The sequence below is a fragment of the Chrysemys picta genome, chromosome 5 (genome assembly GCF_011386835.1).
Source record: "Chrysemys picta bellii isolate R12L10 chromosome 5, ASM1138683v2, whole genome shotgun sequence".
Classification (NCBI taxonomy): domain Eukaryota; kingdom Metazoa; phylum Chordata; order Testudines; family Emydidae; genus Chrysemys; species Chrysemys picta.
In genome coordinates, this window is record NC_088795.1 from 126,341,003 (window position 1) to 126,354,244 (window position 13,242).

General features: G+C 39.3%; 1 protein-coding gene across 8 annotated transcripts in view; it reads right to left on the reverse strand.

The window, feature by feature from the left end:
- TACC3 (transforming acidic coiled-coil containing protein 3) overlaps positions 1 to 13,242 on the reverse strand; it is a 27,477-nt gene continuing 14,235 nt past the window's right edge. For all 8 annotated transcript variants that reach the window (XM_065597136.1, XM_065597141.1, XM_065597138.1 and 5 more), the window contains 11 exons: positions 12,918 to 13,113; positions 11,393 to 11,445; positions 10,905 to 11,041; positions 10,704 to 10,818; positions 9,570 to 9,725; positions 7,257 to 7,333; positions 7,133 to 7,176; positions 3,941 to 4,101; positions 2,160 to 2,266; positions 1,800 to 1,920; positions 1 to 180 (listed from right to left, as the gene is read on the reverse strand). In XM_065597136.1, coding sequence (XP_065453208.1) covers positions 115 to 180; positions 1,800 to 1,920; positions 2,160 to 2,266; positions 3,941 to 4,101; positions 7,133 to 7,176; positions 7,257 to 7,333; positions 9,570 to 9,725; positions 10,704 to 10,818; positions 10,905 to 11,041; positions 11,393 to 11,445; positions 12,918 to 13,113 — 1,233 coding nt within the window. In that variant the 3' untranslated portion in view covers positions 1 to 114. The remainder of the gene's footprint in view (positions 181 to 1,799; positions 1,921 to 2,159; positions 2,267 to 3,940; positions 4,102 to 7,132; positions 7,177 to 7,256; positions 7,334 to 9,569; positions 9,726 to 10,703; positions 10,819 to 10,904; positions 11,042 to 11,392; positions 11,446 to 12,917; positions 13,114 to 13,242) is intronic.

Consider the following 13,242-nt stretch of genomic DNA (forward strand, 5'->3'; position numbering starts at 1 on the left):
TGAAATCTATTACTTTTTATTACTTTCAACATACATAATTAAAAAGTCACTGAACACAAAGAAAAAAAGGACAGAATGAATCTGAGAGTGAACATATGTACAACAGTCCAAAGATTAGATTTTTTCCATCTTTAAAATCAAGTCGTCACAGATTTTTGTTAGTTCATCATTTTCTTTTGCCTGTTAAGAAGACAAAAGAATTAGTGAGTCAAGAACAAACTGCAACACATTCATAGGAGGAGTTCCATTACAAATGCTCACATTCCGTAAATGCAGTAAAGACTTGGAACAAGGCATCTTAAGGAGACATCTCGATTAGATTTTGAAGGGATAGCAACATTACATTGTTTCCTTAACTTTCCAGGCAGTGTGTAAAATTTAGACTGTAGTCTCGACTGTTAGACTGTTGCACACTTTTGTAAGTTCTCTTTACAACTAAATAGAAGATACAACCTTCAACATACCTACTACTGGTGCCTGTTTTTCCACTTCATAAATGGCTGAAGCAATTCAATATGGAACTACGTTTATAGCATGGGTGATGCTGGTTCTCAATGCTTTCATTCTCCTAAAGCGAGGAGTATTTAAAAATGCTTCTGTGATTCCACTAGTTAATCCTTATGATGACAAGTGGATAGTGTGATCCCACTACACAGAATTTTAAAAAGTTAAATTTGGAGGAAGTAGGTTGGGTGTGGGACTTCCCTCCACGACAGCTGGATACAGGGGGAAGACACACCAATGTCAGTAGCATCACAGAATTAGTTGCCACTCTGTTCCTTTCAACAGCACTATAGTATCAGTTAAATATAGGAGCAGGATACTAGTGACAAGCACTGGTTTTGCTGACATACCAAAAGCAGGGAAAAAGCTTTGCATGAATGAGTATTTGAAGAACTTACAGTGAGCCACCGATCTTTGGTAAGCCCATTTGTGACATTAGACTATGCAATAACAATTTACATGCAAATATGAAACCCTGCACTTGCAGATTACTGGATTTTCCGACTTGACTATTCAGGCCATTGAAAAGATGTCAGCCAACAATACTGTCTATTGGTTGGTAGTGGTCTACAAGTTTAGATACTGGAACATGATAGTCCAGGGGTTCTCAAACTGGGGGTTGAGACCCCTCAGGAGGTCATGAGGTTATTACATGGGGGGTCGTGAGCTGTCAGCCTCCAGCCCAAACCCTGCTTTGCCTCCAGCATTTATAATGGTGTTAAATATATATTTTTTAAAAGTGTTTTAAATGTATGGGGCGGGGGAGGTCGCAATCAGAGACTTGCTGTGTGAAAGAGGTCACCAGTACAAAAGTCTGAGAACCCTTGCAATAGTCAATGCTATTAATATCAAAATGCATCTAGAACGGATACAATGCCATCATATTTAAGCCTTATTCCCTGGACAAGGTGTACTGTTCACTTTCAACCGGAACCTGTATTTTAGTTGCACCATTTCAACAGTTCACCTAGTATCCAGTCTTGGAAGTCTATATATTGTTAGTCACTTCTGAGGCTCATCTATGCAAATGAACCCATTATTCACAATAGATGCCTCTGCAAGGGTAGATGGATTGCATTTCTCAGTATCAAAGGGTTCTGCCATACCAAAATTTGACATATAAAATCAAGACTCCTATTTCACAGTATCAGGGGGTAGCTGTTAGTCTTTAAGGTGTCACCAGACTCCTTGCTATTTCACGGTGGTACTCATGAGAACACCAGTTCTGATGCTAGTTTAGAACTTAGCTTATTACAAGTTTAAAACCCACTCAAGTAGCAGATACTTAAACTGACCTTTTGTTCAAGGCTTCTTTCTAGAGACTGTACCCTCATTTGTTCTTTACGCAAAGTAGCTTGCAGTGCTACAGACTCCGTCTTGGCTTTGCTTCGTACCTGGGCAATCTCTTCATTTGCTCTGGAATGAAAGTGAGCTAATGTTTAAATCTGACTTAATTCAAAACAGCTAGCAAGTTAGGTCTGAAGTCAAGCTAGGTTCTTCCACTTTAGAAGTGGTTACAATATTTCTAAGAGAGGTTTTGAGATTAAGACACTAAAGTGAAATCCTGGCCCCACTGAAGTCAAAGGGAGTTTTGCTTGTGAATTCACCCTACATAAAAGGTAAACATCAGGGACTAAGAAGGAGAAAGTACTCACTGATGCAGTTTTTCTTCAGCATGTGCTTTCAGTGCTTGATATCTCTGCTCCTCCTTCTTAATCCTTGCAAGATAATCCTCAGCACATTTCTTCAAAGCCTCTTCATTCTATCCCAATATAATGGGAGAGTTCAGTTAGTGTCAAGGTGGTTGTTTGCATTTAACCTCATTACCCCAGAGGCAGACAAGACTCTACTACTGCAGGGTTGTTTTGTTTAAAAAAAGACCTGTTCAAGAACACAAACAGTTAAGGGTAGAGAAGAAGGTCAGATCTTTCCTCAACACACAGCCACTTGTTCTCTCCTACCTCTGTTTTCACTTATCTTCAAAATGCCAACAAAGGAGAAATTCATTCTAGTTTGTATCTTCAGCTTTCTCTTGTCTCTTACCAAAAGCCACAATGTTCTTGAATTTTTTTCATTCTGTGCCACTTCTATTCGTTCAATCAATATACCCCCTATGCTGGCTCAAACTAAAGCTAAATCCACCCTCTTCCAGGAAAGGTAGAAGATGATGGGGAAAAAATTCAGGATTTGGACCCTGCTTCAGCTGAATCAAGTATTAAATATTTAATACCAAGTATTAAATATTAAATACCATGCAGTGCAACAAAAGCCACTGCAGTGAGATGGGAGGAGAAGAGACAAGTAAGTTTCCCCTGCCACCCCAGACCTGGATTTTAGCAAAGGGATCTCCATATGGCATCAGGCCTCCAGTAACCCCCGTGTGCTGGAGGAAGCATAGCAGAGACCGCTATAAAAAGAGGGGGAGGAAGAGAGAAAGACACCCTGTCCCAGAACTTGACCAAGACCCCAGTGACCAATGTGATTTTGAACTTTAAACTAAAGGGAGATAGGCAAAGCCATTTAACAAAACTGGAAATAGAGAAGAGAAGTATATATAAACTCCACCCTCACAAAAACTGTAATGCAACTTTATGCTGGAGCTGGTCATGACAACATAACACATGCTAAACCATAGGTATGGAGTGCCACCTGCACATCCTTTTTATATAAGGAGGCAAGTGAATCCAACCTGTCACTAGTACCATAGATTGGACAGTGCACATGTGATCGGTTACCTTTGTCTTTCCTCCCACTTATCCTTCAACCTGTTAGTTTACCTTTAAGATCGGACAGAACAAGTGGGTTTGAGTGAGACTCTTTAGAGCAAAGACCTGGTCTGCCTTGGTTTGTACAGTTCTGGCGCAAGGGAGTCCGGATATAAAAGTTAGGGTCTCCAAGGGCTAATGTAATAGGCAGACTTCTCCTGAACCAGATCCTTCTACTAGAAATGGTCTTGGCTCATGTGATCACCTAGTCTAACCTCCTGTGGCCTTGGAGCCTATGAATAATCCAGAGACAGGTTGTCTTTGGACACATCTAATCTCCTCCCCAGAGTCACTCATTCAATTGTTAATGATAGAAAAGGATAGGACACTAAACTAGTCACAATTTGATGCAACTATGAAGACAGCCAGGAAGATGTGGAGTACTTTCAGTTAAAAAAAAAAAAACAAAAAAAAAATCATCCTTTTTTTGTTTTTAAAACCATACTTACTGCATTTTAAAACGTGACTTGAACCTGGTCTACCCTAAGTACTAACATCTTTGAGATGTTAACCAGCCACATTTCTAGGGGGAGTCTAATTTTGACAGTGACCACCTTACACTTAGTGTAAAGAGAGGTTTTAGAAGATCAGCTATTTCCCCAGTCTCGACAGGGCCTTAGTCTTGTCTGGGATTTGGAAGCACAGTATCCAGTGTCATTCCATCATCTTACTTTGCGATAGCCTTCTAAAACCTCTTTCTGTTTTTCAAATCGTTTGAAGAGTTCAGAGAAAGACTTCTCCATGGAGTTAAGATCTGACAGAACTTGCTGTTTCTCCTCCAGCATCTTCTGGTTTTCCTTTTTTGAAAGCTCCTTCTGTTTTTGGGCATCCTCTAAAGATGAAAAACAAAACAAAACCTCAAGAGGGCTGGGTGTTTGTTTTTCTTAAAGCAAAGCACCCCCTCGTCCCAGTTACTAAAGACATAGGACCAGACATTACTGTAGCATAATGAGACCTTCCTTACTAAACCTTTAATTCTTATCAGCACACTCGGCCATATTACCTTTCCTGAAGAATTCTCTTTAAAAGGACCAAAGGACAAGCATCATAGAACGGTCATGCTTGTAAACATGGGTCTTCCTTAATTAAGGATTTAATCTAAATTATGCACAGATTTAGCATGCTTACTCTTAAAATGAGGACTAAATGTATACCCCAAATTAAATAGTAATAGGGGGAAAAAAGCCACCAAGGCTAAAACAGAGTAGAAGAAGAGGTATCCTTTAAAAATTGGAAGTCAAATCCTATTGAGGAAAATAGAAAGGAGCATAAACTCTGGTAAATCAAGTATAATTAGGCAGGCCAAAAAGAGCAACTAGCAAAAGACTAACAGCAAAAATAAAAATAAATAAATAAAAGTACATCAGAAGCAGGAAGCCTGCCAAATAATCAGTAAGACCACTGGACAATTGAGGTGCTAAAAGGAGCATTCAGGGAAGACAAGGCCATTGCAGAGAAGCTAAATGAATTTTTTGCTGTAGTCTTCACTGCAGAGGATGTGAGGGTGATTTCCACACCTGAGCCATTCTTTTTAAGGGACAAATCTGAGGAACTGTCTCAGATTGAAGTGTCAATAGAAGTAGTTTGGGAATAATTTCATAAATTAAACAGTAATGTGTTATCAGGACCAGTTTTGAAGGAACTCATGAAATTGCAGAACTACTAACTGTGGTATGGAACCTGTCACTTTTGTACCAGATAACTGGAGGATAGTTAACATGACACCAATTTTTTAAAAAGACTCCAGAGTTGATCCTGGCAATTATAGGCTAGTAAACTTAACTTCAGTACCAAGCAAATTGGTTGAAACTACAGTAAAGAACAGAAATATCAGACATGGATGAACACAATTTGTTGGGGAGGAGGCGAGATGTCTTTTGTAAAGGGAAATAATGCCTCACCGATCTATTTGGATTTGGGGGGTGGAGGGGGGAAGAGAAGCGGGGAGGAGGAGGAGTTGTCAACAAGCATGTTGACAAGGGTGATCCAGTTAATATAGTATACTTGGACTTTCAGAAAGCCTTTGACAGCATCCCTCACTAAAGGCTCTTAAGCAAAGTAAGCAGTCATGGGATAAGACGGCAGGTCCTCTCATGGTTAAAAGACAGGAAACAAAAGGGTAGATTCATAAATGGTCAATTTTCATAATGGAGAAAGGTAAATAGTGTTCCAAGGATCTGTTCTGGGACCAGTGCTGTTCAACATATTCATAAATCTGGAAAAAGGGCTCAGTGAAGTGGCAAAATTTGCAGATGATACAAAATTATTCATGATAGTTAAATCCAAAGCTAACTGAAGAGTTACAAAGGGATCTCTTAAAACTGGGCGACTGGGAAACCAAATGGCATATGAAATTCAGTGTTGATAAATGCAAAAGTATTGCACATTAGAAAATATAATCCAAACTATACATACAAAATGAGGAGGTTTAAATTAGCCATTATGACTCAAGAAAAATCTTGGGGCCATTATGGATTGTTCTCTGAAAACATCCACTCAATGTGCAGTGGCAGTAAAAAAAAAAAAAAAAAAAAAAAGGCCAACAATGTTAGGAACCATTAAGAAATGGATCGATAAGATGACAAAATATTATAATGCTACTATATAAATCCATGGTATACCCACAACATGAATACTGCGTGCAATTCTTGTTGTTCCAGCTCAAAAAAGATATTAGAAATGGAAAAGGGCAACAAAAATTAGGGGGATGGAATAGCTTCCATGTGAGGAGAGATTAAAAAGACTGGGACTATTCATCTTAGAAAAAAAAGAGATGACCAAGGAGGGGAGGGGGGTATGACAGAGGTCTATAAAATCTTGAATGGTGTGGAGAAAGCGAATAAGGAAGTGTTATTTACCACTTCATGTAACACAAGAACCAAGGGTCACCCAATGAACTAGACAGCAGGTTTAAGACAAATATGAACAAATACTTCTTCACACAATGCACACACAGTCAGCCTGTGGAACTCATTGCCAGGGGATAGTTTTGGCCTTTGTAACATAACTGGATTAAAAAAAATAAATTAGATAATTTCATGGAGTATAGGTACATCAATAGATGGTCAGGGATGCAACCATGCTCTGGTTGTCCCTAGGCCTGAATGACAGTTGCTGGGACTGGATCACTTGATGATTGCCCTGTTCTGTTTGTTCCTTCTGAAGCATCTGTCATTGGCCACTGTCGGAAGACAGGAAACTGGATTAGATGGACCCCTGGGCTTACCCAGTATGGCCATTCTCATGTTCTTATGACTGAGATACAAGCTTTTGGCTGATGTGTTAATCAATGCCTTTGCAGTTTAGAAGTCATATATACAAACAGTCGAAACAAGAAGTGTCCACCAGAGGGTTCCACTGACATGGCTGTGTGTGATCTACAGAAGTGGAACAGATTATTGTTCTCGTTTAGTATCAAGCTGTGGACGTTGCTTAGTAAGAAACTGGAACTTGTAGCTTCCAATGGACTATCTTGAATTGGCCGCAATATGGCCCATAGCTGTTCATTACTGTGCATGCCTCAGTTAGGTACAAATCAGGCACCTACCTTGCTACATGCAAGTGTCTGTACAAGTCAAGCAAACATGCAAGTACCTTAGTTGTGTAATTAAGGTGAATACGACTGTGCATACGCTACTTTAGAAATCTGTCCATAAACACAACTTTTCTAGCTCTGATCTCTGTTCCAAGGATTCAGTATGATACAAGTATAACATGTAATGCAGTATTGACAGCATGACTAAAGTACTAGCCAGAAGAGTACTAGATATTCTTGTGTCAAAGACACCTATACATTTAGCGTGCCCTTCAGGTCTAAGCAAAAGCCAATCTCAAGTAGTGTTCCATTTACTCAGTATACTTACCCATCATTTGGGTTATTGTACCTTCAAACTCTGCAACAATTTTTCTAAAAAAACAATATTGAATATAAATTAGAGAAAGCAATCAAAAGCAATAAGTCAAGCTGTACAATTAGCAGGCACTTACCCCATTTCCAGGTATTCCATATAAAGCCTGTCATATTTCTTTTTCCATTCTAAAACTTCCATCTGCTTTTCTTGAACCTTAAAAAATAAATTCTAAATTTAACAGGGATTGAGATAAACTGACATTCAGAACAACTTGAAGAGTATCTTAAAGAGGTATTGACAGACGGTAAAATTTTCCCTATGGACACGATTTCGTAAGTGTCAGTTATGGCAGAAAGCTCTAGTACAAGTCACAGTCAGAGACAGATCAGTACACGGAGGGATATAGTGTACTCACTAGTTTCAACATTTCTAAGTCAAAAAGATTCACACAAAAAATTGTTTTAAAGCAGATTACAAGTGACCTTCTGATGCTATCCCTGTACACACAGCACTGGTGTTTGTTGCACCACACAGCAAGACTAAGTTTACTATTTCTTCATACATGGATTACAGACTTGTTTTTTCCAGGTAGACTTGCCCTATATCACAAATTAGGGGATCTTACTCCCTCACTGTTAGAGGTTTTACACTATTGACTCACAGCATGCAACCAACTCTTTTAATCTATTCAGGTCAGTGTCAATTTGCAGGTTGAAGCAATCGTTGTGTTCACACAAATTTGGAGGGAACAAGGATAACCTTACATTCTCAGACAAGTTATTATTAACATGGAGTTACAGTTGAGAAAAACCAAACCAAAAACAAACCCAAACACATTAGCTATGTAGGAACTATCCTAGTAGCAAGCATTATAACCCCAGGAAATTCAGTCTTAGTTTAAAATGGTTGGCTCTCTTTTAAGTTATAAAATGCACCGTTAAGGTCCCCAGACAAACATGACTCTGTCCTGTAGTGAAGCCATGCAATAACCATGAAGTTATATTAGTGTTTGTGGCTCCAGATTAGAAGAAACTGATTTGTAAAGATAAGATTCTTCCCCTCATGTTGTCACTACAAGGCATTTAAAAAAAACAAAACAAAAAAACCCACACAAAAACCACCACACACACACACACACACACACCACCTTCCTCCTTCAGAGAAACTTATCAAGAACTCTCTTTTCAAGGCATCTATCATTTTTTGTTCTTGTCACAAATATTGCTCTTGGCAAATATGGCCTCTGCCTCCCACTGGGGAACAAAGTGTCTAAGAAAAGATGGTGCACCCCATGCTATCTGGAAGAAGAGTGGAAACACTAAAAAGTGCAGATGGACTGTAGGTACTGGCCATCTTTACTAAGGACATTCTATATGTCCTTAGTAGTTAGTTCTATTGTTCTGAACGGGATTTGCCAATTTGAAAACCTTTGCTGAAGAAATTCTAAGACAAGAAAAAGCGACTATTAAATCTGAAATTTCTCTTTACAAAAAGCTATCCATATACAAAGCACACCTCCACTAGTTTATGTAACTAGACAATGCCTAAGCAGAGATAATTTGGAACAAGAGATATGTAAGAAGTGAGCACTCTTTGACAAAAGTATCTTTTACGTTGGATGTTTAAACTAAATTCTACAGTTTATTCAGTATTTTAAGAGCAAGTGCAGTAATTTAGGGATGGCTACACTGTTCATAAATTAGCACTGAATCCCTGTTTCATGACAAGCACCTTTTGTAGCATGAAGATCAGTGGTCGCATTATTACTCCTTGCCCCCTTCAATAAAAAAAAAAAAGGGAGCCAACCTGTGGCTTCATCTGCCATAACCTGGCTCTCTTTAAGGATCTTTCACCATGGCTGATTGCTCCTCTGAAATATGGTCCCCACCACCTGTAGTTCAGTACAGCTGGCAGACTGTTTCTTTTCCCCTCCACACTGCTTGCCCAGGATCAAGTTGCTTAGGCAACTGTCATCTTGCTTCACGGTTATCAAAACTTGTTTTGGAATGAAAATTACATTAGTCCCTTTATGTGGGAGTTTAAAATTTCTCTGAAGGCACCAAACAAGGCAAAAGGTCTCTTGTTAGTAGAGTCTCCTGGATGGAGCCTACTTAAAAAGGTAGTAAGTCTAGAAGATTGGACACATGGGGTATGGCAAGTCTATCTCCAACTCTGAAGATGCTGGTGCAGGCTATTCTACCCATGTAAGCAACAAACAGTAACTCATTAGGAATGGGACACTGTACTTCAAAACCGGAAGGAGCTGGGGAAGGGGCGGGGAGGGGGATAAAGAGGAAAAGAGAGGGGGGAGGGTAAGAGAGAACAACAACTTTTGAAAAAAATGCCCAGTATGTGCTGAGTAACTCAAAAAGAGAGGAAATGTTATAATGACAAGCCTTTTCAAAAGTAAGTGCCACATTCCTAAAGGCTTTTAAAGCTTTCTTCTTACCTCTAATTTAACTGTTTCAACAGCTGTATCCATATCTTTTTGGCTATATTTCAGCACTTCTATAATAGCGTCAACTGCAGTGTTGATTGGCACAGCAAAAGGAGAGAGCGGTGAAGCGTTACTGGTTGAGATATCTGGAATTAGAGGAACTGTATCCTTTGTGGAGAAGGGGAAAAAAAGTTTGAGTGGCTACCACATCAGCTATACTACAATCTATTCAAATTATCTCACATTATTATTTTAAGCCCAAAACTATCCCCATAAACTGCTTAGTCAAAGTACTATAGCTGTATTGAGATGCAGCACACTGCACTATTTGCCTATTAATGAACAGCAGATACAGAAACAGCTCCCCCACCCCACAGCAAGTTAAGCATTACTGCTGGGCAAACAGACCTACATCCACATCCACATCCACATCAAGAGTTATACAAGGACAGTCAAGTTTAAAACTTTATGTTTAATTGTAGAATTTGGTACAGACAGAGTGCTGCTTGTTCAAGAAGCAGAGGAACTGCAATGAAAACCCATTTCTCACCTTACATGGGGTCAGCTGTATTAGAAAAGAATGCTTTGACTGAAATGGGAATTTGAGATCCCTCTAGGGACTGAAAGGCAACATGTAATGACACCAGTCTAGGAGTCCACTATCCAAGAGCAAGTCTGTTTTAGTGTTTAACGTCAGAAACATTGCATGCCATTAATAGCACCAATTTTCAGAGATATGATCAATGCTATTAGGCATCAGAGAACCATTTAAATCAAGTTTAGTTTAAAGGATCATGTACAAAATGTTTCTCGTCATACGAGGTTTTGTAAGAATTTAGCTTAAGGTTATGGTAAGCAAGTGAGATTTCCCCCCACCCAAGAGGGCCAGTGCTTAGTGTTGGAATTTCCTCCTTATCCCGAATTGCTGTACTCGGACACACAATATCTTAGCGTAATTTTAAGCCAAACATTAAATGCATGTGCCCTGTTTGAGGGTACTGGCAATTGTAACACCAACACTAACCCACAGCAGTGCAGGAACACTAAGCAGGCAAGAAGTTGATAAAGGTTGTCTATTCTTCCCACTAGAAGAACTCATCCAAAAATCCACTAACATGAAAATTGACATGTTGATGATTTACTTACTGGAGCTGGGAAAGTTCCCAGAAGATCCAGTCCTTTAGGCTTTTCTTCATTTTGAAGAGATTTCATTGCAGGCTTTGGGGTTTCCAAAGGCAGCCTACTGAAGTCAGAAAGAGGACTAAAAACAAACAGTTAAAACTAGAGAGAGTGTGTTCAAAACCAAAATTTGTGGGCTATAAATTTAGGATTAAAATCTATACCTACCCACTTTGAAATGGTGCATTGATTACACAGGTGCTTATTGTTTCAGTAGTACCAGGAGCCAGCTTTTTGGGGCTGTCTCTCAGCAGAGGGTCAAACTTCAAATACAATGATTGCTTCCTCAAAGCAGACTCTTTAAACTGGGGAGAGATAGGTGAGATATTACTCACATTGAATGATGTGTTACTTTGTAGCATAGCCAACCCTGAAACTCCCAAGTGGTGTGTTCTCTCCAGAAGATAGGATTATTCAAACCTCAGCCTTGGCTAGACTGCCAAGGACAGCAGTTAGTTTGGGAGTGGGCAGAAGCATGTGAAAGACTGAGCTCAACCCATTGTACCATCTCATGAGTAGATAGACATTAACTGCTACTCCCAACTGGGCCACATTTGAACCTATAACATGGCGGAGAAAGGCTTAGATCTTATTGTTCTCTCCCCATCCCTACTCTTGAGCCAACAAGTTTAACTGCTTAAATATTAGATACTTACTGAGGATGTACCAAATTGTTCCAGGTAGTCTATTTCTATGCCCATTCCTAGAACTGGAAAAGGACAAATATATTAATAAAAGTGATTTAATGCTGTCATACAGTTGTTAATAGAGCAGGATGGAAAGTGTCATTGATATGAAACTGATGGAAAGCAAAGGGAAACTCCTATACCCCTGTTAGATTAAGTTGTTAGCAGGAGAAAAGAACCCTGAACTTCAGCCTAGAAGGGAAAGAGTTGGGATTTAAAACAAAACAAAAAACAAACAAACAAACAAAAACAACAACCCCACCTCTCCTCTTAAAACTCAGGTTATTTGGGGGAGAGGGGGGAGGGAGGGAGAAGAGTTAAACACAGTGATTCAAGTGTCTTGATGTCATTGACAAGTTAGTGCGCATCTTTAAGTTTAAACGTGGAGGTGTCCTCAAGAATGGATGCGCTGCTCTTCTACGAACTCTCAACTTTTAGTATATCGTTGGCAGTTCAATCTATGCACAGATTTACACACACAGCTACTGTTACCATAGGTCATTGTTTTCCAAAATGATCCACCAACCTATTAAGAGGCTTGTGATAGATTGTAAAAAGGGGAACAAATGAACTTAATGTGCAATGATAGACCTAGCCCTCTAGTTTTGAGTGTACACAATCTTTTGAGTTATGCAGCATACTATAGAAGTTTATTTTTTAATAAAATTGCAATTCTGCGATTTCTCTATTTAAAGGTATGAAAATGCAGAAAGGCCATTTGTACCATAACAAGGACAGGGTGGGTCCTATGGGTTTGTATGAAGTAAGTGTCAAGATTGTTCAATAGGTTTGTGTTTTGTATAGCTGGCACTTTGGTAATGTTTGTTTTTATGAACGGAAAAGAATAATTCTCAACATAAAAGTGCTTTTCTAATGTTACAACCTGCCAAGTGAAACCCATTAGAAACCATATTATTGTCACTAAACAGGTGCAGTGGTATTGTTTGGATTACAACTGGATTTGGCACCTGGTTATTTAGTGTCAATTGCTTGACGGGACAATGTCAACATGAAATCTAGTCCGTTTTTGAAGGGGGAAGGAAAAGGAAAGGGGGGGGGGCAGGGGGAGAAAAGTGTATTTTTGGATATTCCACCAGCTCCAACAACCCTGCTAATTTTGGTGGCTTTAAAATGACTCCTCTCCCCCCCTCCTCCAACCTTTAAAATAGCTATTGGGTGGTAAGTGCACAAAAGGAAACAAAGGAAACTATTACAGGGAAACAGAGCGTAAACAATGCTTTCGATTGTTAAGTGTAACAAATCTTTTCTTTAAACTTCCGTCAGTTTCAGTAATCTTAGGAAGAGTTTCCTGTCTCAATTTAAGGATTGTCCCTTTAAAGATAGGCAGGATGAAACATTAAGAACTAGAATTGGTAATGAGATGTTTGTTCCTGTAACTTAAAACGGAAGTAGAGGAAAACAGCATACAAAGCTGTTTTAACAGCATGTGTGTCCAGTTCTGTTGCAGCGCCTTGCTAAGAGCAACTGCTCTTACCTTCTGTTGAGGGTCTGAAGTACTCTTCAGACTCAGTGACTACTGTTGGATCATTTATATGAACTGCCATTTCAGTTTTCTTGCAATTGGCTTCATGTTCTTGGTCAGCCAAAGGGGATGTTTCACTGCCAATTAAAGGCAAGTTATCTTGACTGTGGGCATCAACTGGTGAGGTATCGGAGCTTGTTTTTTTCTCCTGGAAGGCAGACATACACTTAGTTTGTAATATGGAACACTGGGAGTATGACTGGCATAGTGTATTTATAGCACATAAACACATTAGTGATGGTTAAATCAGTGTGTTACACAACAGTTAAGAGAGTTA